The sequence below is a fragment of the Coregonus lavaretus genome, assembly GCF_964263955.1.
Source record: "Coregonus lavaretus genome assembly, chromosome: 36".
Classification (NCBI taxonomy): domain Eukaryota; kingdom Metazoa; phylum Chordata; class Actinopteri; order Salmoniformes; family Salmonidae; genus Coregonus; species Coregonus lavaretus.
The window spans coordinates 4242737-4270548 of NC_140023.1; the positions used below are offsets into that span (position 1 = coordinate 4242737).

At 44.1% G+C, this 27812-nt stretch overlaps 1 protein-coding gene across 1 annotated transcript in view; it reads left to right on the top strand.

The window, feature by feature from the left end:
• Positions 1 to 580: 580 nt before the first annotated feature.
• LOC311111002 (spectrin beta chain, non-erythrocytic 1-like) overlaps positions 581 to 27812 on the top strand; it is a 118443-nt gene continuing 91211 nt past the window's right edge. Inside the window, exons 1-2 of the mRNA XM_084153684.1 lie at positions 581 to 731; positions 26438 to 26635. Of these exons, the coding sequence (XP_084009810.1) occupies positions 26482 to 26635 (154 nt within the window). The 5' untranslated portion in view covers positions 581 to 731; positions 26438 to 26481. The remainder of the gene's footprint in view (positions 732 to 26437; positions 26636 to 27812) is intronic.

A 27812-nucleotide genomic window follows, 5' to 3' on the forward strand; every position in this document is an offset into this window, starting at 1 on the left:
ATGTAATGTAAATGAATAATTTCTCTATAAAACAATCTCTATTTGACTTTATGATGAAACAATCTAGTCTTCCAAGAATTTCCACAAAGCATTTCCAATGTGTCTACACCAATGTGTTTAGGACACACGATTTTCTTCGGCTTGAGCTTTCACCAGTCTTGATTTAATTTAATTTATTAATTCTCAGCTGGTTGATACAAGTGCAAATGTTTGTAAAATGCTACATTTAATTAAATAGCTATGCTGACACTGCATAGTATACAGTGGCAGCATAGAGATATAGACCGCAATAACGTCCCACTTCTAATTTCAAACGGCTCTGTGGAGATGTTGGACGCATTCCTCTGCTCAGACGTTGTTGACGTCTGCAAGATCTTACAACGCCTGGACAGGGATTTTAAGTATCAGTTAACAATATGTTATAGCAATCTGTCAGTCGATGACACAGTACATGACGTGGCACGCAACCATTGGTTGATGCAAGCAACGTCTGAGCAGGGGAACGCGACCACTGATGAGGTAGCCCTGCGCAGAACCCACTTCGTGCATGAGACCTTGCGGACGAAATCTCCGCCCATTATCGAGATTGTGCTGCAGTTGGCGGTGCTGTTGCAGCAAGGAAGGAGGAGAGGAGGACTCCATCAGGATTCTGCGTTTTTCTCGTCCAGTGACTGGCTACGTGCTGTTTGCAGGCTTCTCCGCAGTGAAGTTCATTGCGAAATTGTTGATTGGTAAGTTTGTGCAATTCTTTTATTGAGATAGGATATTGGCTTGGTGCTCTTCTCGGTGATCGAGACTACGCTCCGGAACGCTGTAGACAGATTACCCTGCGATAAGAATGGTTTAATTGTATCTAGTTAGAATCAATTACTGTTGCAAAAATTATGTGGAACCGGACGGATCTTTTTCTATCAACGTTGCTAGGGATGCAATCAGATTTTGAAGCTAGTTCATGTTTCTATTTGACCCTGTTGAAGTTGTTTTTGCTTGGAACACTATCAGATTTATATTGTATGTTTGAAGCATTGTGTTTTTCCAAAGGCCATTCATTCAGAGAGCTTCTAATCTGTAGGCTACTTAGTTCGCAGTTACACATTGCGCCATGTTAATATGGAGGTTTGAGAATGTATATAACGGTATACACACAGGAGCCTACTGCTCTTTGAAGAGATGCAGGCGAGGCCGCCCTTGTTTGTAGACACATTGCTATGATGATTTCAAACCAAACACTGATAACTTGCGACAGTCAAAGCAAAATTCTGGAATTTATTGTATTAAATGTGCGTAATGATATTGACTTACAATTACATCTAGGTGCCGTCTGTATAACTTGAAGCCATTATGTAATCAGATAGGAGATGCATGTATCCCTCGCTGTAGGCCAATGTCACGCGGAGTCTGTGCTCCCCGCTACATGTGGCTCGAGGCTACTCTTTAATGTTTACGGCGAGTTGAAAACATTCAGTGACGTCATGTCATTGGCACAATTTAAATCACACCCTAACTGCTGAAACGAGCGTTTGGTGGCTAAATCCCCATTTGCCTCACATCTTCACATGTTTATGCCAAACGGGGTTGTCACTATATTGAGCAAGGTGGGCTTTGAAGCCTTTTAATTAGTTACGAACGCCTTGTGATTGAGATATCCATGGCATGGGCTTTGCTGGCCCGAGTGGCACTAACAGTCGTGATGCAGGAGAGTTTGGTGATAAATCATTGCTCTGCTGCAGCGTCTACATTGAGTGTACAAAACATTAGGAACACCTGCTATTTCCATGACATAGACTGACCAGGTGAAAGCTATGATCCCTTATTGATGTTACTTCAATCCGTGTAGATGAAGGGGAGGAGACTGGTTAAAGAAGGATTTTTAAGCCTTGAGACATGGATTGTGTATGTGTGCCATTCAGAGGGTGAATGGGCAAGACAAAATATATACACAATGTGGCCAAAAGTATGTTGAACATCTCATAAAAAAAATCATGAGCATTAATATGGAGTTGTTACCCCTTTGCTGCTGGAACAGCCTCCACTCTTCTGGCTTTCCACTATATGTTGGAACATTAGTGAGGTCGGGCACTGATGTTGGGCGATTAAGCCTGGCTCGCAGTCGGCGTTCCAATTCATGTTAAGGTGTTTGATGGGGTTGAGGACAGGGCTCTGTGCAGGCCAGTCAAGTTCTTCCACACCGATCTCGACAAACCATTTTTGTATTGACCTCGCTTTGAGCATGGGGACATTGTCATGCTGAAACAGGAAAGGGCCTTCCCCAAACTGTTGCCACAAAGTTGGAAGCACAGAATCGTCTAGAATGTCATTGTATGCTGTACAGTTAAGATTTCACTTCACTGGAATTAAGGGGCCTAGCCCGAACCATGAAAAATGGCCCCAGACCATTATTCCTCCTCCACCAAACTTTACAGTTGGCACTATGCATTTGGGCAGGTAGCGTTCTCCTGGCATCCGCCAAACCCAGATTTGTCTGTTGGACTGCCAAATGGTGAAGCGTGATTCATCACTCCAGAGAACGCATTTCCACTGCTCCAGAGTCCAATGGTGGCGAGCTTTACACCACTCCAGCCGACACTTGGCATTGCACATGGTGACCTTAGGCTTGTGTGCGGCTGCTCGGCAATGGAAACCCATTTCATGAAGCTCCCGACAAACAGTTATTGTGCTGACGTTGCTTCCAGAGGCAGTTGAAAGTCACTGAGCTCTTCAGTACGGGCCATTCTACTGCCAATGTTTGTCTCTGGAGATTGCATGGCTGTGTGCTCGATTTTATACACGTCAGCAACGGGTATGGCTGAAATTGCGGAATCCACTAATTTGAAGGGATGTCCACATACTTTTGGGTTACTTTTGTGCCTTTGAACGGGGTATGGTATTAGGTACCAGGCGCACCGGTTTGTGTGAAGAACTGCAACGCTGCTGGGTTTTTCACTCTCAACAGTTTCCCGTGTGTATCAAGAATGGTCCACCACCCAAAGGCATCCAGCCAACTTGACAGAACTGTGGGAAACATTGGAGTCAACATGGGCCAGCATCCCTGTGGAATGCTTCCGACACTTTGTAGAGTCCATGCCCTGATGAATTGAGGCTGTTCAGAGGGCAAAAGGAGGTGCAACTTAATATTAGGAAGGTGTTCCTAATGTTTTGTACACTCAGTGTATATTTGCCTCTTGCTATTGAATATTAATGTCAATATTTACCACATCATTTCACAAACCCTCGTGCCCTTTTAGAGTTTTGGATACTGCTCTATTCAGCAATCCAAGAGGAAACGGTGACACACACATACTGTACAAGTCCATAGCCTAGTCACGTTCTTTGCTCAGTTTTTAGGACGACTGGCATCGCAGGCCATTAGGTTTGTGTGCTGGTTCGGATTGTGCTCTAGCATGAGTGTGACTGTGGTTAGAATGATCAAAGAGTCTCTCTCCATTTTCAATTAAAAGGGCTTTATTGGTATGGGAAACCTATGTTTACATTCCCAAAGGAAGTGAAATAGATCATGGACAAAAGTGAAATAAACAATAACAAATGAACAGTAAACATTACTCACAAAAGTTCCAAAGGAATAAAGACATTTCAAATGTCATATTATGGCTATATACAGTGTTGTAACAATGTGCAAATAGTTAAAGTAGAAAAGGGAAAATACATTTACAATGGTGTTTGTTCTTCACTGGTTGCCCTTCCTTCACTGGTTGCCCTGTGATGGTACACTGTGGCATTTCACCCAATATATATATGGGAGTTTATCAAATTTGGATTTGTTTTCGAATTCTTTGTAAGTCTGTGTAATCTGAGGGAAATATGTGTCTCTAATATGGTCATACATTTGGCAGGAGGTTAGGAAGTGCAGCTCAGTTTCCACCTCATTTTGTTGGCAGTGTGCACATAGCCTGTCTTCTCTTGAGAGCCAGGTCTGCCTACGGCGGCCTTTCTCAATAGCAAGGCTATGCTCAGTGAGTCTGTACATAGTCAAAGTTTTCCTTAATTTTGGGTCAGTCACAGTGGTCAGGTATTCTGCCACTGTGTACTCTCTGTTTAGGGCCAAATAGCATTCTAGTCTGCTTTGTTTTTTTATTAATTATTTCCAATGTGTCAAGTAATTATCTTTTGTTTTCTCATGATTTGGTTGGGTCTAATTGTGTTGCTGTCCTGGGGCTCTGTTTGTGTTTGTGAACAGAGCCCCAGGACCAGCTTGCTTAGGTGACTCTTCTCCAGGTTCATCTCTCAGTAGGTGATGGCTTTGTTATGGAAGGTTTGGGAATCGCTTCCTTTTAGGTGGTTGTAGAATTTAACATCTCTCTTCTGGATTTTGATAATTAGCAGGTATCGGTCTAATTATGCTGCATGCATTATTTGGTGTTTTACGTTATACACTGAGGATATTTTTGCAGCATGCAGTCTCAATTGGGTGTTTGTCCCATTTTGTGAATTCTTGGTTGGTGAGCGGACCCCAGACCTCACAACCATAAAGGGCAACGGGTTCTATAACTGATTCAAGTATTTGTAACCAGATCCTAATTGGTATGTCAAATTGTATGTTCCTTTTGATGGTGTAGAAGGCCCTTCTTGCCTTTTCTCTCAGATCGTTCACAGCTTTGTGGAAGTTACCTGTGGCGTTGATGTTTAGGCCAAGGGCTCACAACAGTGTCTAGATGGAATTTGTATTTGTGGTCCTGGCAACTGGACCTTTTTTGGAAAACCATTAGTTTTGTCTTACTGAGATATACTGTCAGGGCCCAGGTCTGACAGAATCTGTGCAGAAGATCTAGGTGCTGCTGTAGGCCCTCCTTGGTTGGTGACAGAAGCACCAGATCATCAGCAAACAGTAGACATTTGACTTCATGTTCTAGTAGTGTGAGGCCGGGTGCTGCAGACTGTTCTAGCGCCCTCGCCAATTTGTTGATATATATGTGTTGAAGAGGGTGGGGCTCAAGCTGCATCCCTGTCTCACCCCACGGCCCTGTGGAATGAAGTATTTTTTTTCTCTCTCTCTCTCTCTTTCTCTCTATTCTCTCTCTTTCTCTTTCTCTCTCTCTATCCTCTCTCTTGTTTTCTGCCTATGTACCAGGCCAGTATCTGTGGGAAAGTTCATTTTGCATGGCCCAGGGCCCCGGGTGGGTGGTGATTTCACTTAAGGACCAATGGAATGGTCTAAAATGTTCAAACTTCGCCCACCCGGGGCACCGGGCCATGCAAAACGAACTCGCCCTGTGTCGTCACAGTAATTAGTGCAGAGTAGTGTTCACACATTTTCCCCTGGGGGAATCCTGTTAACCTCTCACAGAGGCTTATTGTCTTGTGAAGTGATGGGTGTTTGTTTACTGAAGGAGGAACACTTATTTTCTAGCTCTCTGGGAGGACTGAGGAATGCTCATTGTACTGAAAGAGAACTTGAACTTCGTGGCAGACAAGCAGGCAGGTGATGTCTATTTTCAGGAATGAGGCCAGCCTGCCCTGCAGTGAGAACCTGTTCTCTGTCCTCTCCCTTCTCTCCCTCTCTGCAATCCAGGGAATGAGATTCTACTTTTGGTTGGGTCTGTTCTGGGTCTGTCCTTTTTAAAGGGGCAATCTGTAGTTACTACATCCATTTTTAGACTTATAAATTAATGATATGTACCCATTGATTCTTGAAGAATATAACTTATAAATGCCTCATAAGCTTAGGTCAACTGTCGTACACCATCAGAACTCAACATATACGCTTTTTTTACTCCAATGTTTGTAAACAAAGTAAATGTAAATTAACACTAATATAGCCTGAAAACAACATGATTAAAACTATAGTTTTGATATCATGGATGGTCAGTCCTTGCATCCATAGCTCTGTCTATGAATCTGAGTGGTTACATTGCTCCAGACCTTCCCTCAGCTTCTTACCCAAACGGGGGTAGGTAGAACCCTTTGTTTTAACTGCTGATTCCCCTTTAGATCTTTGCTCTTGTTAACTTTTGGTTCCTGTTTTTGTTTTATGACACAGATCAAAAGAAAAATATGTCACAGGATCTGAAATAGACTCTGTTTCATGGAATAGTTATTGTTGTCTTACACAGGTTTATATACATCTTCAATGTCACAGTGCTCCTTTCAAGTCAATTCAACACAGAATTTCCCTGTGAGAGGGTTAGGCCTGACCTGTATATCCCCACTGTAGCGCCTCCATCTCTGGGACCCCTGGTCTGCTGAGCTGATTGCTCTCCTATGGGTGAGAATGGCTGTGGAGGCTGGGGTCACCTTGCCTGGTGGAAACCTCTCTGGCTCTTCATCCACAAGGCTGTAAGTGGGTTGGAGTCCCATCAGGGAGGGGAAAGGAGGCAGGGGCAGAAAGCTGCCAGCAGGAAATGGAACGGTGCGACAGAGAACTGCTGCGTTTTCCCAGCACAGCCCTGGCTAAATATAGACCACTCTGTTTCATCCAGAAACATATTCTCTCTGTCTCTGTCTCTGTCTGTCTCTGTCTCTCTCTGTCTCTCTCTGTCTCTCTGTCTCTGTCTCTGTCTGTCTCTGTCTGTCTCTGTCTCTCTCTGTCTCTGTCGCTCTCTCGCTCTCTCAACTTGAGATATCTGTGGCATTGTTGTGTGACAAAACTGCACATTTTAGAGTGGCCTTTTATTGTCCCAGCACAAGGTGCACCTGTGTATTGATCATGCTGTTTAATCATCTTCTTGATATGCCACACCTGTCAGGTGGATGGCTTATCTTGGCAAAGGAAAAATGCTCACTAACAGGGATGTAAACACATTTTGCACAACATTTGAGAGAACATTTCTGGGATCTGGGAACTAAATGTATGACCTCCAAGGCATTGGTAATGTGTGTGTCTTTGAGAGAATGTAATGTACGTTTTTTGGGGCTTTTGAGTTCTGCCTTTTGCTAATGGGGAAACTCGAGAGGGGGAGAGAGAAGGGGGAGTCTGCGAAATGACCTTCTCTGGGATTACTTTAATTTGATTTGCATGTGGCCAAAGGCGTGTCTGTTACTCACACTGTTAGCTGTGACACTACACACAGGCTGTGAGCATGTGGTGTTTTATGCACAGAAAGTGGTGGATGCTCGCATTCCAAATAAATGAAAAGTTCTGTTAAAAACTCCCAGATGTCTCTGTCTCTCTCTGTCTCTCGCTCTCTCGCTCTTTCCCCCCCCCCCATTGGACGTTTTAGTTTAAGAGATGGATAGTTTCTCTCTCTCTACCTCGTCTCTGGTGGACATGTCTGTATAAATGGAGAGATCGGAGTTCATTGTTGAAAGTTGTACCTCTGTGTCTTCTCCTGTCCTTTACCTCAAGGTCTTTGGCATCCATTTATTTTATTGCCAAGAGCAGTTAAGCCTAGTAGACTCCCGAGTGGCGCAGTGGTCTAAGGCACTGCATCGCAGTGCTAGCTGTGTCACTAGAGATCCTGGTTCGAGTCCAGGCTCTGTCGCAGCCGGCCACGACCGGGAGACCCATGGGCGGCGCACAATTGGTCCAGCGTCGTCCAAGGTAGGGGAGGTTTTGGCCGGCAGGGATGTGGGTTCGTTTCCCACGGGGGGCCAGTATGAAAAAAAAAAAAAAAAACAGTTGTCTGGATAAAAACGTCTGCTAAATGACTAAAATGTAAAATGTAGTTTATTTCCCACCACCACCATTTTTATCATACCATTCTTCGCAGTACAGAGATGACGTTTTCCCCTTTCTGTTTACACTCTGCCGTACACAGAACCTGTGTGAGGCTTGTTAAAAATCTCCAGTGCTGATCCTGGTTTGCCTCACGTTGTGTGTACAGCCACGGTGATCTTTGTGAGGCCCAGGGATGACCTCAGCTGGGTTCAGTGTGACTACTACAGTTGTACCCATGGTGTCATCTATTCTAAACAACCGTTTAGGAGTGGGAGATTGTGCAGCACTGTTGAAGTGGTAGAGAGGTGTGTGTGTGTGAGAGATTCATGGGTTCTTTGGTATAAGGATGGAGTGGAATCATGCTTATGGTGTTGTGGGTAAGTAGAGTAAGCTGACTGGTGGTGTTTTAGTGGGCAGTGGGGGAGTGTGTAGAGTGAATGTGTGATGTTTGACTTGACAGGGGGAGTGTGTTTACCAGGTGCTGGACCTCAGGGGTTTGGCAACAAATCTGTCTCTACTGCTCAACTGATAACAGCTACAGTTCATCGATGGGTTTGAGTCTGAATGTAAAAAACCAGAGTCATGTGTATTCACTCATGGACCCAGGCAGTTTGTGAGTTCTGTATTGTGTGCACACCCAAGAGCCCATGTGTGCCTGGCCCCAGGCCTAGGAGCTATGGACGTATGAACAAAAATATAAATGCTACATGCAACCATTTCAGATTTGACTGAGTTACAGTTCAAAGAAGGAAATCAGCCAATTGAAATAAATAAATAATGCCCTATGGATTTCACATGACTGGGCAGGGGCGCAGCTGTGGGTGGGCCTGGGAGCCACCCATTTGGGAGCCAGGCCTAACAAAATGGCTTTACTACAGACAAATACTCCTTAGCACCCTCTCCATCCCCTCCTCAGACGATCCCGCAGGTGAAGATGCCGGATGTGGAGGTCCTGGGCTGGCATGGTTACACATGGTCTGAGGTTGTGAGGCCGGTTGGACGTACTGCCAAATTCTCTGACGTTGGAGGAGGCTTATGGTAGAGAAATTAACATTCAATTAAAGGGAAACATCTCTTTTGGACATTCCTGCAGTCAGCATGCCAATTGCACGCCCCCTCAACTTGAGATATCTGTGGCATTGTTGTGTGACAAAACTGCACATTTTAGAGTGGCCTTTTATTGTCCCAGCACAAGGTGCACCTGTGTAATGATCATGCTGTTTAATCATCTTCTTGATATGCCACACCTGTCAGGTGGATGGCTTATCTCGGCAAAGGAAAAATGCTCACTAACAGGGATGTAAACAAATTTTTGCACAACATTTGAGAGAACATTTCTGGGATCTTTTATTTCAGCTCATGAAACATGTGACCAACACTTTACATGTTGTGCTTATATTTTTGTTCTGTAAATGTATGAACTCCAAGGCATTGGTAATGTGTGTGTCTTTGAGAGAATGTAATGTACGTTTTTTGGGCTTTTGAGTTCTGCCTTTTGCTAATGGGAAAACTCGAGAGGTGGAGAGAGAAGGGGGAGTCTGCGAAATGACCTTCTCTGGGATTACTTTAATTTGATTTGCATGTGGCCAAAGGCGTGTCTGTTACTCACACTGTTAGCTGTGACACTACACACAGGCTGTGAGCATGTGGTGTTTTATGCACAGAAAGTGGTGGATGCTCGCATTCCAAATAAATGAAAAGTTCTGTTAAAAACTCCCAGATGTGGCAGCTCCGTGATAATGGTGGGTGTAAAACACTAGCCAAGGAGAGATACAATGTTTGTTAATCTGTTCTCTGAAGAATCATTCTGCAAACACCCCCACATAATGTCAACATAAGGAAATGAAAATTAAGCACTTTTGAATTTTTGAGCCCATGAGATATTTCGACACAGCTCTATTTAAACACAGTGCAGACCCCTCTGGTAGAAGTCAGAGGCTGTGAAAACGGGTGACATGAAGAGTTAATAATGATAGTCTGTGTGAAACCCAGTGTTTGCTCTGTGCTTCTAGACAGAGGAGGCTCAGGAGTTTGTTGTGGATATTGGCTATACAGGCGGAACCCCAGAATAAATCTGCCAGAATGAGCGATTAGACATCCCCCTGGGACATGGCAAGGGGCTTTAAATGCTCCTTTCCGCGCGTACGTCTACTTCGGTGGATCTGTTATCATTAAGATTCTGTGGGCTGTGATGTCTTGCCAGTCTCACCCTCAGGATCACAGGATCAGTACCTGTTGGGACTCACTGTCAGTAATATTATGGTTATAATGACAAAGCCTCAACACACGCTGTCTGGATCCTGTAATGTCTGTATCCTCTCCAGCCTTAGGGCCAGAGGTCCCTGGAATAACTGCATATGTTAACCAGCATAATGGCAGAAGCTTTTCCAAAATAATACTGTACTGTAATATCCTACTACAGTGCTGTGTCCAGATTCTCCTTCATTTGACGTTTGCTTGTTTTTCAATGTGCCTGTGTGTGTGTGGATGCTTGTGAGCCTTGTCAGTAAGTGTGTCTGTCTCTACAATACACTGCTGTGGGAGTTTCATTTTTACCAAGGCTGGGGGCTGTGTGGAAGGGGGGTTGGGGGGGTTGAGCTGTGCCGCAGGGGTATTAAGGAGATTTGCTCTGGAGTATTATTTTTCCTTAAATACACACTGTCCCGCACACGGCATGCTGGGAATAGAGTGGGGTCCACAGGCAAGGCCCTGGGAGAGTGTCCTTGAACACATCATTCAGCCCCATGGCTCCCAGTCGCCACCCAGAATTGATTCCCCAGTGGACAGGGGATCGTTTGCTCGTCTGACCTGCCGATAATGTCACCCAGCTGCAGGAGATTGGTGTCTGACATCAGAGCTGAGAGTAACAACAACTGGGGACGTCCAATGGCTGGCCTTTTCCTGGCCAGGTCACATGGTCAGGAACAACTCCTGTCCTTATTGATGCACAGTAACTACGTGATAGAGTCGATCCTCGTCTGCCCAAGGCGAGATTCGATCTCGCGTCAACAACAGCATCTTGTACTTCAGAAGCTTGCGTGCTGTGCTAACCATTACCCTGCCAAAATAAGTGACTGACCAATGGGTGACCCAGCTGAGCTCCCGTGCAGCTCTGCTCTAATACCAGGGCGATGTGAGCATGTCCAGAGACTCGCGTATATAATCTAAATAGATTAACATGACATCCCACAATGCTCTGGGGGAGGAGCAGCAGTATGGTCCGAGATGCCGTGGAAATCATCCAAGGTGAGATACGATGATTCACAGAGGCTCTCTAATCTGGCCGGGGCTTTGCGTGCCGCCAGTTGAACTGCATAGGGCTGCGCTGACGGAACGCACTGAGGATGTTGGAGTCTGTGCGTGCGTTTGCTCAGGGCTCAGCCCTAGCCCTCCTCCTAGAGGTATGGAGGAGTTACAGCACATACTGTAGGGAGGGTGAAGTGCAGGCGAGTGTTCTTCCTGTGCCTTTGTACGGGGTATGGTAGTAGGTGCCAGGTGTAGCGGTTTGTGTCAAGAACTGCAACACTGATGGATTTTTCATGTTCAACCGTTTCTCATGTGTATCTGTAATGGTCCACCACCCAGTGCTGTAAAGTACATAAGTAAAAATAGTTTAAAGTACTACTTAAGTAGTTTTTTGGGGGGTATATGTACTTTACTATTTACACTACCGGTCAAAAGGTTTAGAACACCTACTCATTCAAGGGTTTTATTTTATTTTGACTATTTTCTACGTTGTAGGGGGGGCGCGCAACTCAATATTAGGAAGGTGTTCTTAATGTTTTGTACAGTCGGTGTACAGTCGGAGTTTTAGAATGTGCTGGCTCCCACTGGTGCTGCCAAAACCTGTACTTGAATATAGTCCCAATATACTAAGCACATTCGATAATTGCTGTTTTTATATTACTGAGTTAAGCGGCTTTATTCAGCATTATTGATTACTGACAAAAGCCCATTTGTTTTTTTCTAGACCATTTTCCATCTGTTTTATACAATCATTGGAATGCATTACTGTATGAACAGTATTCCTATACCTCCTGAACAATAACAGCCTAGACTTTAACACAACATAAATATCTTACAAATGGATGGCTACAAAAAGCTTGTGTACAGCCTTCGGGATGCTAGAAATGGAAGCTCAAAGAGTGAACAGTTTCCGTGGGTTGGCAGTATAGATTTTAGTAAAGGACTAGTGATGAGAGTTCAGCATTGTGCTCTCTGCTGATACAGATGCTGAATGTTCTTAAAGCCACACTAAGCAGGTAATCAATAATGGGATGTTGGCCCTCCTCCCCTCTCCTTGCCTCCTCACCAATACTGTGCCACCCTGGGCCGAGATGGGAACAACCTGTGCTGTCTGCAGTGCAAATGTCTGAGATGAGACACGAAAATTGAATCAAATCTGCTTGATAGATGCAGCTGAGAGTGTTATTAAATCCTGAGGTCTAATCCAAAACATGGCCTCCCAGTGACCGGTCAAACTCGGGTGAAGTCCAGCACTACTAGGTAATATTTGTTTTCCCTAAAAGGAGGACTTGTAGTTAATGGGGACAGTGGGTGAGTGTTATTACTGCTCATAAGAAACCAAAAGATGAAAGAGAACTCTACCTGTGATTCCAAATGTGAATATTTGTCAGCCTTGACTTGCAAGCCTCCATGTAATTAACGGTTGTCCTGCTATATATTGGCTTATGTTTAGAATGTCTTGGCCAAAGTTTGAATTGATGCATGCGTATCAGCTTGCATTGGTTGAAGTTAGCCATTCCTCATTCGAGCAGGGAGGGAGAGATCTTGAGCTCTGAAGGGTCCTCTTGACCCTGTTTGTTTAAGTCCATCCTGCCCGTCTCAGATGAATGGCGATTTGCACCCTTCATTTGCTTACTAAAGTGATGAGAAATGTAAAAATCCCTTTTCCAAGCAAGACAGCGAGTGTTATTTCAGTGTCGTTATGGATAGAATTGCTGACAGTTTGTGATTTACAGAGGGTTTGGACAGACGTAGCTTCACCACAACGTTGTTTGTCTCCCCAGATATAGCTCCCAGGAGTCCTTTCCCTTGCTCCTGTCCCAACCGGTCTCTCAGCAGAGCTCTCGGTCAGCGGGGTGCCCTGTTTTGCCTCAGTTGAACCAGATGAAGCGGCATCCCAAACACAATTCAGATGATCATTAGGAGCTTCCTGTCAACGTTTTTTCACTTTCCACATTCAGCAGCTCCTTATGCAATGTGCTGAGAGCTCCCGTGGGCTATCAGAGCCCAGATTTAAGGTGTGAAGTATATTTTGCTGTTGAGGGTTCACTGTTTATTTACATTGTTGATGTCCTCTTGCTGTGTGCTTGTGGTTCATCTACAACGTTAAGCTGACGAAAAAAAGAGAATATTCAAAACAAGACCACCCCATACTAAGTCCTCCATTTAAACATCCCATCACTGGGCCTTACTCCCACTAACCACAAAATGTCCGCCCCACTTTAGGGTGGGCGTGGCTGGTCCTCAAGGACTCCCAAAGAGCAGATTGTGAGTTTCCATGGTGACATAGTGGCCATAAAATGCTGGGCAGTCTCCAGTCCTCTGGGTCTGTACTGGCTGAACTGTCTGGATGCCTTATTAATAAGAGATTAGTTGATGTATAGTTTTGATTTCTGCCTGTCCCTAGTACCCATCAACTGTTACAGTTTTGTCAGGCTGCTTGTTTGTTAGTAAGGCTTGATGATGATGATGATGATATCAGTGTAGTTTTAACGGTACAAACTGTCTTGTGTTTTTTACTACTTTTGTATGTCAGTGACATCATGCTATTGTTTGTTCGTAGTCGCCATTCTGACTGGACTGACGGGTCGCACCCACGGAGAGACGTTGGGCCTTATTTTCTCCCAAAGTATTGTTTCTTTCAGTCCAAGCCCATGAGCAGCAGATTAGCTTAATTCGGGCTATGCTACACAGCCTTGTGAAATTTGTTGTTCCCAGTTGAAGCGTCTGTGCTGTGAATTGGGCCATCTGTTTAGCGCAAAACTGTCAATGGGTCTATTCTCATGTGCTAGGAAATGGGAATTATTTTGAGGACCATTTCTCTATCAGATTTGTGCAAATTTGTATATCTGGAAAGCCTCAACTAGATTTGTCTGCATTAGCTGGCTGGAGGGTTATCAGGGTCATCTTGGTCATGTCAGATCTCATTCACTAGGGATTTTGTCCCGGCCTTAATGGCTTTTAGTTAAAAATATATATATTGGACCAGGGAACTGCTGTAGAATATTTCCTCTCTTTGTTTGATCAGATGAACAACTGATTGATTTTTGTGGTTGACGTAACCTAGTTCATCTTATAAAACGTATTTGGCATCAGCTTCTTTAAACAGGCTTTTTATTATTCAGGACAGGGAAGCGCTCCTCTGAAATGAAATATCCACAGTGCAGTTGGCAGAGTCTGTTACCCAGCTGTTCATCTTGCCTGATGTGGACCAGAAGCCAACTGGAAGACGTGTGGTCACTTAATGCCTGGTTTATTTACAGTACCACGAGGCTTGTCTGTTAAAGGGATTATCCTCTCATTTGTAAAACCTGGGTTAATGGCATACCAGGCGTGACGTGAAAGTGGCAGAGATCCAACAAAAATCCAACAAGTTGTTGAGTGATATGAGAGGTGATGGAGGGGTGGGCTGGAAGATTGGTCGAGCATCCCTGTCTCTCTCTCCCTCTCGTGCAATGAGAAACTTCTGCTTCACCTCCAAAACAGACTCCTGAAGGGTAGGTTTTAAGGCTAGTGCAATCCGGATCCTTGGGACATCCCTACCCCTAACCCCACCCTTACCTTAACCATTTTAATATTGATATCATATCTGTCTGTCTCTCTCTTTTGTTTGCTTGGCAATTCTCTGTTCTTCTACCCTTCCTCTATCCTCCTCTCAGCTGCCACTCTGCCCCCTGCGCCTGTGGACATGAATCGCTAATGACTTTGCCCTCTAAGCACAGATCATAACTGTCTGGTTCTATTACTTACGCTCTAGGTTTAAAGTCCCCCGATCCCTAAAGCCTGTGGCCCGCTGCTGGCCTCCCACCCCAACCTTCTCTCCCTTAGCCCCCATATCCAACCCCCCGTCCCTGTCCCCCACTCCCCCCCACCCATGCATGGAGAGTAGTGGCTGTTTTGGTGTCTGAGGGAGAATAGTTTTTTGGCAGCAGGGCTGGCGGAGTTGCGTAAGCGCAGGAAATCTGTGGGAGTGAACGTTTGAGTGTTTATACTCTCTGAGCAGAGTGGGAGGGAGAGTCATGTTATCCAGACCACAGTATGCCTGGAAAATGCACTGTTTCTGCCAGTGCCCTGGCTAGGGATATGCAGTTTTTGGCTTTCAATAGAGATGCATCAATATATTGGCAACGTTTCAGTTTAATGCCTCTTTTTAAATGTGGTGATAACTATTGTTGCCCTCATGCATAATCACATAAGGTACCAAAATGCCCCTCAGCTTGGATAATGGTACTGTAAATAGCTTCTATGGTTTGGAAAGTATTGTTTTGATACTGCTGTACTTAGAAAATCCACTGGCCTATGTGTTTCTGCCTATGTGAAGAGTCCTTTGTTGGCCTTCTATTCATGTTGAGCAGTATTAATGGAACTAATAGTGAGTATAAGGGGCCTGGTCACTTAAAATGCATGGCTGTCTCTCTAGCTGCCTGACACTAACATTGCAGCATAGCTCACTAACTCCTTTACTAAAGTCCTTTACAGTTATATAAATACAAGCACTTAGGACTTCTCACTTTCCCCAAATGTTTAGAGAACCAGATATTGAAGTGTTTTGCGAAGGAAGACATCAAATTTTGCGGTGAGCTGGCCAGATATATTTATAATGGTCTTGAACGCCAAGAGTGTGCAAAGCTGTCATCAAGGCAAAGGGTGGCTACTTTGAAGAATCTCAAATATAAAATATATTTTGATTTGTTTAACACTTTTTTGGTTACTACATGATTCCATATGTGTTATTTCATAGTTTTGATGTATTCACTATTATTAGACAATGTAGAAAATAGTAAAAATAAAGAAAACCCCTTGAATGAGTAGGTGTGTCCAAACTTTTGACTGGTACTGTATATTACCACAAGCCTCCATTAAGGCTAGCCTATATATCGTTGACTGCTTTTATAGTTTCTAGTGTTCCTGTAGATGTTGGTTTGTTGTGTAGACGTTCCATATAGATTGTAGTTTCTGAGTCTTTTGTTGCCGCTCAGTGCAGCCATTATAGCTTGTTTCCCTGCCCTGTTGGTGTTCTTGTCAATGTGTTTACTGTAGGTGCCATGGTTCCTGTCCTTTCATCAGGTCTGTCTGTGTGTAATGGGATGCAGTTCAGTGAGATGTCTGTTTTCTGGACTGTTGTTGCTGGCAGGGAGGGGAGTCTAAGGAGCTGCAGCAGTCAAGGGAAATGGAGGACTGTTACATAACAGCTTCTCAGCCACTCTCAGTGCATAGAACGCAGCACAACAATGCCTAGAACTCACCACTTGCTATATACCACCATTGGTAGGCAATTTGATTTTGAGTCCACCACGATAATGTTGGAATTGCGTATCATGAAGAAGGGGTGTCAGATGTCAATCAGAATTAAGCCATATACTCTCTCAACCTTACTTAACCCATTTGATTTAACTGGCTCGGTGACATCATTAAAGTGACTAGCATCTATGATCATTGGCTCTTGCACTATAAGCTAGCATAATAATGGTCCTTTTATTTTCTAGAAGTGAGAATAAGATAGGTTCCCAACCACATCACCTCCACAGTGAAGCCCTGCGAGCTGGGGCTGGAGGATGTGTCTGACGCAACAGTGACATCTCTATTCCTCTGAACAAAGCCTACTGCATTACTATGGGGGGAAGGGAGGTCAGAGATGGGCTTTCCTCAGTGCGCGCTTACTATTGATCATGAGAGACACAAAACCCCACCCACACAACACATTCAGGCCTTCATTCATAATTCATCCTCACAGCAGGAGTGTATTTACCAGGAGACTACTGTGATGTTGCTAGTGCTGTTGGCCACCATGCACAGTCGAACTCTATCTGAACTGAACCTGCATGAACGTGATGGAGACCGGCACAACTGAATACTCTCTGTGCGCTCTGATTCGCATGAACACACTAACGTCAGCGTATTTTATTAATGTTAACACACTTCGGGTTCATGTGATTGGCTGAGCCATCGCCAGGCAATAATCTCCCTTCCGCTTACGTCAGTAAGACCGCAGCCTTTGTTCGTTAAGAGGCTTCTCCAGGCTGAGTGTCACAGTTGGCATTATAATCATCTGGGCACCAGCCTTTGAAGTATGTACAGTGCCTTGCAAAAGTATTCATCCCCCTTGGCGTTTTTCCTATTTTGTTGCATTATTTGGATTTCATGTAATGGACATACACAAAATAGTCCAAGTTGGTGAAGTGAAATGGAAAAAATTCAAAAAAATAAATAACGGAAAAGTGGTGCGTGCATATGTATTCACCCCCTTTGCTATGAAGCCCCTAAATAAGATCTGGTGCAACCAATTACCTTCAGAAGTCACATAATTAGTTAGATTGCACACAGGCTGACTTTATTTAAGTGTCACATGATCTGTTACATGATCTCAATATATATGCACCTGTTCTGAGAGGCCCCAGAGTCTGCAACACCACTAAGCAAGGGGCACCACCAAGCAAGTGGCACCATGAAGACCAAGGAGCTCTCCAAACAGGTCAGGGACAAAGTTGTGGAGAAGTACAGATCAGGGTTGGGTTATAAAAAAAATATCAGAAACTTTGAACATCCCAAGGAGCACCATTTAAATCCATTATTAAAAAATGGAAAGAATATGGCACCACAACAAACCTGCCAAGAGAGGGCCGTCTATCAAAACTCACGGACCAGGCAAGAAGGGCATTAATCAGAGAGGCAACAAAGAGACCAAAGCTCCACAGCAGAGATTGGAGTATCTGTCCATAGGACCACTTTAAGCCGTACACTCCACAGAGCTGGGCTTTACGGAAGAGTGGCCAGAAAAAAGCCATTGCTTGAAGAAAAAAATAAGCAAACACGTTTGGTGTTCGCCAAAACGCATGTGGGAGACTCCCCAAACATATGGAAGAAGGTACTCTGGTCAGATGAGACTAAAATTGAGCTTCTTGGCCATCAAGGAAAACGCTATGTCTGGCGCAAACCCAACACCCCGAGAACACCATCCCCACAGTGAAACATGATGGTGGTAGCATCATGCTGTGGGGATGTTTTTAATCGGCAGGGACTGGGAAACTGGACAGAATTGAAGGAATGATGGATGGCGCTAAATACAGGAAAATTCTTGAGGGAAACTTGTTTCAGTCTTCCAGAGATTTGAGACTGGGACGGAGGTTCACCTTCCAGCAGGACAATGACCCTAAGCATACTGCTAAAGCAACACTTGAGTGGTTTAAGGAGAAACATTTAAATGTCTTGGAATGGCCTAGTCAAAGCCCAGACCTCAATCCAATTGGGAATCTGTGGTATGACTTAAAAATTGCTGTATACCAGTGGAACCCATCCAACTTGAAGGAGCTGGAGCAGTTTTGCCTTGAAGAATGGGCAAAAATCCTAGTGGCTAGATGTGCCAAGCTTATAGAGACATACCCCAAGAGACTTAGAGCTGTAATTGCTGCAAAAGGTGTCTCTACAAAGTATTGACTTTGGGGGGGGGGGTGAATAGTTATGCACACTCAAGTTTTTTTCTGTTTTTTTGTCTTATTTCTTGTTTGTTTCACAATAACAAATATTTTGCATCGTCAAAATGGTAGGCATGTTGTGTAAATCAAATGATACAAACCCCCAAAAAATCCATTTTAATTCCAGGTTGTAAGGCAACAAAATAGGAAAAATGTCAAGGGGGTAAATACTTACGCAAGCCACTGTACGTATGCACATACCCAGCCATTTTAAAATACAGACCCACTCGTCATATTTGGCATGCCAGAGAACTCCATTGAGTAGGTTTATCACGGCTCCAACACACATCTCATCCATCACTGGATCATTAGACACAGCCCCGTAGGCTCCTCAAGGCCCTCAGTCTAATGAGGTGGTGACTTGTGGCCCCCTCCATTCCACTGGTCCCACTCTGGCCATCGCTGCACTCTCTCTCTGTTGGAATCCTCATATGAAGAGTGGAGTGGAGGCAGTAGGGAGGGTGGAAAACAGTCTCCATATTTCAGTTTACTAGCAGAAGGAAAGACTGATTAAGGTATTTAATGAGGACGTTGTGCAATTTGATGTTAATTTTGTCCAGAAAGACTAGATTTTGTTTGAGTGTCACTGACGGCGAATACTGCAGCAGAGTTTGTCTGGTCAATGATGTCATCTTCAGACTGACAATACTTCACTTTACACTCCCAATGATTGGCCCCTGGAACTATTGAGAGGAGTGCACTTTCTCTTATTGGCTGTTGGATGTATTTAGGATTACCTCTTAGTTTCCAAAGGCATGGCCACACCCCTCCCCTCTCCCTCCTCCCCTCACGGACCGGGACAGTCACTGCGGTGTGTGTGTGTGTGTGTGTGTGACATTCTTTTACGGCACATGACATTGCAGTCCGGAAGCCAGTGAATGGCTGACTTGATTCCAGCCAGGCTGTGGTTTATCTCTGTGGGGCCACAAAGAGAGGTTGTTATCCGGCCCCTGATGCCAGCACCATGGGAGCTGTGGAGAGTGAATAATCACCATGGAGAGCCATGCTAGGTCACTGAAGGACTGGTCTGGGCGACTGGACAAGTGCCTGTTCAGAATTCCTAATCACTCTTAGTGGCTGTGACGATGCCTGTTGAGAATCATGAGGATGAGTGTCCTCTGGGTGTTCTTAGTTTGACACATTTATTGGCTCGTAAATAAAGTTTCAACATTGCTCTGCTTTCAGATTTTTCTTATGTAAACTGTATATGACACATTAACATGCTATGTGAATGTCATTTTCTTATCTCATCTCCATCTTGCTTATAGAAACAGTATATATAAGTGACTGTTATTCCTTGGTGAATTATGTTATTGTGCATACTGAAGCCTCAGCTCTCAGACAGAAACACTCATGTATTTCTTACTTTATCACAGAAAAAACATTACAACCGCTTAAGTCATTAGCTGTCAATTTCTTGGATAACCTAATAAACAGGCTGGAATGTTTTGAGACGGGGAAAAACACAGAAAGATGTTGTGACCGACGTTTTTGATCTTTTAGTGGTCTGTATGTGTTATTCTCATCAGGCGCTGGTGTATTTCTCCTTATCACTATAGTCCTATATCCCAGATGGTATTGTGGCCATGCAAACAATGTCTCTTCATAGTACAGATCCCTGTTTTCACAGGTTCAGGCTGTAATGAGGTCACCAGGTTGGACCTGTCCTTATATGTGGTGTAAATGTATTATCAAAGGATGCCTGTTATGGTCTGGATAGATTTTGAGTAATTCAACTAGAGGCATTCCGCAGTGGATCCTGGAACTTGACCAGAATAGGTCATGTCCTAAAGTTAGCCTCCCTTATCTGGGCACTGGTGTAGGCGTCACCTTAAAAGAGTACAGGAGTGGCTTATAGCTTGGATGGAGTAGTGGAGAGGATTTGGCCTGGACCAAAGCCTTTCTGGCCCCACAAGTCTGAATGATGTGTCCACATTAATGACTTGAGCAATTCCCTGTTTCTTATACCATGAAGTAAAAGGATAGAATGCTGTGCTAAGAATGTTGAAACTCTGTTCTAGAGACTTTGTCACTTCAAAGTGCTGTTTGTGTACCTTGGGGATGGTCTTTCTCCAAGCAACATCGACCGAAACTCAACGGCTGTTCAACATAGCCCAGATGCTGTAGATGCAGTATAACCCCTCACTGTATCGTTCTGAAAAGCTCTGTACAGAATGAATGGGGAAATCTCGATTGACCAGATTGTGCCAGAGCAGATTACGCATATGCCCCACATCCCACAAATACCCCTCATCGTCAGTATTTTACTGTACTAGCGATGTAGCGCCGGGGAGTGAGGCTAAATTGGTTGTATGATCTACAGCTTGAAGGAGTGGACAATTACTTTTTTATTTTGTGTAGGAGATATGTGCTTACGAATTTATTTGCATATGCTTCTTTCTAATTATGCATTTTCACACACATGTGGGTGTCTCCCCTAGGAATGGGAGTAAAAATTATTGAATAACCCAAAAGCTAAATCCTGTGTGCGTGAATATGAAAATTAGAAATGTATCCATGTAGAGCTGTGATAACCTATAGTACAATTCAGTGTACAGTGGAGATATGAGAGTTTGCGTAGTGAATGATCCATCCAGCTGTGTCCCTCAGGGTAGGGAATAATGTATGTCAAGGCAAACTGCAGGTTGTGTGGGTGCAGAATACTATCCTGTGCCTGGCTTTTATAAAGCATCAGGAATACTCAAATGTAAGTGAGGTTGACTCTGTGTGGATGACGCAAGGGAGGTTGCAGTGAGAGTTTCAGAGCCTGCTATTGGGTTCGACAGAAAAGCAATTTGAGAAATTCCGGAAACTGCAAACAATGTCTCTTCATAGTATAGAACCCTGTTTTCACAGGTTCAGGCTGTAATGATGAGATATTTACACATTTATAGCAAACTAAGTGAATGTAAGTGATCTAGTCTAGGGTGTAGTATAAAACTACAAAGCATCTGCTGTTTTTTACCATATTTGACAAAACCCTTTGACTGAAAATGTTTCTTCATTGTTTGCTTCAGTGGTTTTCAATTCCTATGTGAACTATCACGGTTGCTTTTCTTATCTCTTGATCAAGTGAATTGTAAAATATGAATGTTTTGGACTTGCCTTTGTGTTATGCTTGGCAGCCTTGTGGAGTAGGCTGAGAAGGAACACTGCCATTTCAGTTTGCAGCAAAGACTCTTGCTGTTTGGTATCCATGGAGATCTTTAGTACAATCTTGATAAAGGCCCTTTTCAATACAGTCGGAGAGGGAGAGGGAGAGGGAGAGGGAGAGGGAGAGGGAGAGGGAGAGGGAGGGAGGGAGAGAGAATAAAGTGCTGGATAAAAAGAGAAAGCATGATAATAATTTAGAGAAAGTAATCAAGTCTCTCATGTAGTGAAAACATTTAAAAGCATTTATTGTTTATGGCTTATGCATAGCAATAATAAAAAACGCACTGACGCATTGCGGCTGGAAGGCTGTTATAGCAGCAACACGTCGGTGAGTTAAAAAATAATCATCTTGCTATGCATAATCTGTAAACAATAAAGGCTTTTTAAGATGACAGATCGGTCTTTGACATGCAGCTTTAAGAAAATATTGAGAAAGCCGGCCCTTTTTTCCCCATTATTAAATAGCATTGGGGTCATTGTAAACAATACAAAATGCTAATCATATTCTGATGAGCCAATCATCTATTTACATTCCCCAGGATTTAAGAGCATCCCATGCCAGCGTTCTACGTTCTAGGCTTATATTGACACAATGTTGACCTCTGTGTTATAGATGTGCCGGCCTGCAAATCAGTGTGTTATTTCACCCCTGATGTCCTCATTTTGAGCTTAAAGAGGAAAATTATAAGATTACCTCCATCAAGAAGAAAGGCTTTTATTGTGAAAGTAGTCAGCAGTTGGTATGGCTTAGTCCAGATTTAAAGGATGTCATCTTGTGAATGTTAGTTTTCGTGTACGAGGTTGTCTCTGCCTGTCAGTGTCTGTGTGCACTGTACTGTCATGGATAGTGAATACATCCTCTGTAGACCTGTCAGATGGGTGATATGTGTAGTCTGTAATAGGGTGACCAGAGAGCTAGATGGACGGATGGATGGATACAAGCTGAGGTACAATGTGTTGAAGGTCATCCGTAGATGGGTATTGAGAGGACTCTAATTTATTGCATTCTCGTCTCTCCTCTATCCTCTCCTCCCGCTTTGTGAGGTTTTCACGCTCCTCCACCACACAGGCTAAAAATATCTCTTAGACCTGTTGTCCATCTACTTTCCTACGTGCGTACACACACACATCTAGATTAGATGATGATGGTGGTGGGAGGATGATGCATTGGTGGGACTGAGCCACTTGGATGAAGCAGGTTTAGGATTCTATGCTGGACAAAACTATAAACGCAACATGCAACAATTTCAAAGATTTTAAGAGTTACAGTACATATAAGGAACTCAGTCAATTGAAATAAATTCATTAGGCCCTAATCTATGGATTTCACATGACTGGGAATACAGATATGCATCAGTTGGTCACAGATATCTTAAAGAAAAGGTAGGCGTGTGGATCAGGAAACCAGTCAGTATCTGGTGTGACCACTATTTGCCTCATGCAGCGTGACATCTCCTTCGCATAGAGTTGATCAGGCTGTTGATTGTGGCCTGTGGAATGTTGTCCCACTCCTCTTCAATGGCTGTGCGAAGTTGCTGGATATTGGTGGGAACTGGAACACGCAGTCGTACACGTCGATCCAGATCATCCCAAACATGCTCAATGGATGACATGTCTGGTGAGTATGCAGGCATACGCGTTGTCTGCGGTTGTGAGGCCGGCTGGATGTACTGCCATATTCTCTAAAACGACGTTGGAGGTGGCTTATGGTAGAGAAATGAACATTCAATTCTCTGGCAACAGCTCTGGTGGACATTCCTGCAGTCATCATGCCAATTACACGCTCCCTCAAAACTTGAGACATCTGTGGCATTGTGTTGTGACAAAACTGCACATTTTACAGTGGCCTTTTATTGTCCCCAGCACAATTATGCACCTGTGTAATGATCATGCTGTTTAATCAGCTTCTTGATATGCATCACCTGTCAGGTGGATGGATTATCTTGGCAAAGGAGAAATGCTCACTAACAGGGATGTAAAGAACTTTGTGCCCAAAATTTGAGAGAAATAAGCTTTTTGTGTGTATGAAACATTTCTGGGATCTTTTATTTTAGCTCATGAAACATGGGACCAACACTTTACATGTTGCATTTTATATGTAGTATCCAGCCATACTACTCCTAAGCCAAACCCTTTACATACTGAAAACACCCATGCAATCTAGAGTATCTTTTTGAATTTTTTGGAATTTTTAGTCATTTAGCAGACGCTCTTATCCAGAGCGACTTACAGTTAGTGAGCGCATAATTTTTTTTTTCTTTTTTTCTTTTTCATACCGTGGGAATCGAACCCACAACCCTGGCATTGCAAACACCATGCTCTACCAACTGAGATACATCCCTGCCGGCCATTCCCTCCCCTACCCTGGACGACGCTGGGCCAATTGTGCGCCGCCCCATGGGTCTTCCGGTCGCGGCCGGCTACGACAGAGCCTGGATTCGAACCAGGATCTCTAGTGGCACAGCTAGCACTGCGATGCAGTGCCTTAGACCACTGCGTCACTCGTAGAGAACAATGTTAGCCTCACAAAGCGGGCTGATCTCACAAGCTTACATTAAACATTGCACCGTGCAGCGTTGAATGTAAGCTTGCGAGGTCAGACGGCTTTTCGAGGCTAGAACAACATTGTTCACAGTACGGAAGAATGGCTGGTAAAATCCGTAGCCCTTATTTCACACCAGTGATCCTGGTCATGGTTCGATAGTTATCAACCATCGATAGTGGTTGGTTCCTCTGGTCTGGTTAAGTACTGCGCTGTGAGACCGGTGCTGTTGGTGTTGAGCATCGTTTACGGTGCGCTGATGGTGTTCAGCATCGTTTGCAGTTCGTGTTCAGCATCGTTTACAATGCGCTGATGGTGTTCAGCATCGCTTACAGTGCGCTGTTGGTGTTCAGCATCGTTTACAGTGCGCTGTTGGTGTTCAGCATCGTTTACAGTGCGCTGATGGTGTTCAGCATCGTTTGCAGTGCACTGTTGGTGTTCAGCATCGCTTACATTGTGCTGATGGTGTTCAGCGTCGTTTAGTGTGCGCTGATAGTGTTCAGCATCGTTTTACAGTGTGCTGATGGTGTTCAGCATTGTTTAGTGTGCGCTGATTGTGTTCAGCATTGTTTAGTGTGAGCTGATGGTGTTCAGCATTGTTTAGTGTGCGCTGATGGTGTTCAGCATTGTTTAGTGTGCGCTGATGGTGTTCAGCATTGTTTAGTGTGCGCTGATGGTGTTCAGCATTGTTTAGTGTGCGCTGATGGTGTTCAGCATTGTTTAGTGTGCGCTGATGGTGTTCAGTATCGTTTAGTGTGCGCTGATGGTGTTCAGCATCGTTTAGTGTGCGCTGATGGTGTTCAGCATCGTTTAGTGTGCGCTGATGGTGTTCAGCATCGTTTAGTGTGCGCTGATGGTGTTCAGCATCGTTTAGTGTGCGCTGATGGTGTTCAGCATCGTTTAGTGTGCGCTGATGGTGTTCAGCATCATTTACAGTGCGCTGTTTTCATCACTAGATACCCTTCTGCTGTGTTGTCTTTGAGTCTTGGTGTTAATCTCTTCTACTGCCACTGCTGCTCCTCACCATGCAGACTCCTCCCCTCCTAACCTAGTCTATGTCCTGACACACTTTAAGACGTGTGTGCGCGCTGTATGTATATCTTCTGCATGGGTGCACAGGCTGTGTTAACCCACTCCAGCAGCACACTCTATCCCAGAGGCAGTGTATTTTTAGCCAATCAACATAAACTCTAGTTTTAGTGGTTGTTAAGCATGGAGGCGGGTGGTACAGCACACATCTCTCCATCTTGTCCTAACTTCTTATAGACCGTACGCTGTCCTCCCTTTCACACTGTCCTGTGGCACATCTGCGAAGGGACCGGGGTGAAAAACACTTACTGTTATGTCTCTGTGTGATAAGTGCTGATGTTTAACTTAAATTATAAAAAGGCAAAAACATGCATAATGCAAACGTTAATGTAAAGATGTACGTTTTTCGTGTGGGCAGCATGCATGTTTTAGCCATGTGTCGTGTGAATGTGTTAGCCGTGTGTGTCTCTCCTATGACTGCGACTCTGTTGGCCCTCAGAAAGGAGACACTAGTCAGAGCGCCATTGTCCAGTGCTTGCTGACTGTTCAGATGGAGTTCTCTTCTGGAGGGATTTGCTGAGCTCATCAGGCTAACACTGGCCTGTCCCATTTGAAACCAGCTGAGCTGATTCACTGAGTTTGGCCAATGACTGTCAGGCTGTAGCAGAACACAGGGCCTAGGTTTGGGAGTGGGGCCCACTGCTAAGGCTGTAATGAACTTATGGTGGTGTGTACAGGTTACTAGAGTGGAGAGGCTTTTAGATGTGGTGTGTATACTATTTGCAATAATTATGTTTTTGTGGTGATTTGTTTTTTGTCATACTCTGCTTTGATCTGTATGAAATGTAAAATGAAATGTTGCTGAGAAATAAACCAGCAAAGTTTAGAAAATGCTGTGTGTGATGTTATGGGTGGTCCTACAATACAATAAAACATATTTATTTATTTATTTAGTATTGTTGGCCAGATTGTGTAAGAAGATTTTGTCTAACTTTGTTTTATAGGTGCTCTGAAAGCCAGCTTATTGAGTTTAATGAGCCCTCTCAGTTTCTCCCATTTGCCAACAGATGTAGAATTAAGCTTTTTACAATACATTGGAGTAGCTACATTTAATCACCAGGAGGTGGTACTGTAAACAAGCTTTACAAATTCACACAACTTGTCTGAAACATTAGGGGGAGACAACTTACTTTCTGATTGGTCAGAATCTACATAACCAAAGCCATATCAGCATTGAAACGTACAATACCAGGCTTTGAGATTAAAGACTAATGTTAGGATGCAATGTAAATATGCTTGACTTAACACACCATTGGCTGATTATGTAAAACCATCAAACGCCTGATAATTTCCCTAAACACATCATCTCTTGTGTGTCCACAGGGCTTAATGTGAAGCGGCTGACGTGTGCCAGTTGAAGGGTCAGGATGACGTCTGTAGCCGCCGATTACGACCACATGGAGATCCAGCAGCAGCAGTACAGTAGCGACACGGTCAACAACCGCTGGGATGTGGACGAGTGGGACAACGAAAACAGCTCGGCCAGGCTGTTTGAACGCTCCCGCATCAAGGCCCTGGCAGGTAGGAACCACAACTACAACACTACTGGGTCCCAGGACCGTCTTACACATGGATATACTGTTTACATTGTCCTTTCCAGCACTGCTCCAGCAACTACTGTGAATACGAAACCAGACCAATTTAGTACAGCTTGGCTCGGCTCAGTTTGGCTCGGCTCAGTAGTGTGAAAATAAACTCTGTCCCCTGCTCCAATCCTACTGTCTGGACATAGACTAACTAAACACTAGGGGACAGCACTGGCCCCAACTGACACCCCACAAGCTTCTTCTATTACATACAATGGGTTACAAATGTCACAGATATATACTACTTTATCATGGGGTCAGGCTGGACTAAGGCTATCCTCTGGCTACTGTTGAACCAATTGAACTCTCTGGCTACTCTCTTGAACCAATCCGATTAAGTTGCTGTGCAACATAGGATTAAGCTGTATTCCTGCTTGTTAATTGGGATCGTTACTCTTTAATGTCATTGTGGTGAGTATGACCACTGACTTTGGACCACATAATGTGCTTCTTTGAGGATTGGTGGATAAAGAGTTACAGAATAGCCGCTAAGGAGGAATAATTAATTACGGAAAATTAGGATTAACTCTGGGTTCAGGTTCTCTATCTATCGTATCTGAGATGTGGAGAAAATGAATATAATAACGTACAGGAAGTGACCAAAGCCCTGTGTTATTGTTGGACATAAATTATACACACACAGGCTGCTACCGCCTCCTTTAAGATGAAGCGTTGTAGCTAAAATGGCCATTGTAAAGCCATATCTTCCTGTCCTAGGCACTGTTGTTGTTCCAGTATGCCGTTATCTCTTAATGCTAACCAGTATTTTGGCTGACCCAGACTATGAAGAGAGTCCACCTACTGTACCTCCCTACAGTATGTGTCCCTGCTGAGGTGTTCCCCTCTGACCCCCCAGTAGCTGTAGGCCTGTTTTTGGGCTCCATGACTCACTGGTTTCTAGGCTAATATGCTAGTGTTCCACTTAACTAAATAATTCACCTGCCTCTTAAATATGCAGTAGGTGGTGGGGACAGCAGCACCACAACATGGCTTCTCCGGCTCTTCGTCTGTTGCCATTGTTGTGGGACTTTGTCATTTGGTCTTTCGTTCATGATAATGGCTGTCTTATTGGGCCATATATCCTGCTTTTCTCTTCTCCCCATAGAGAAGCT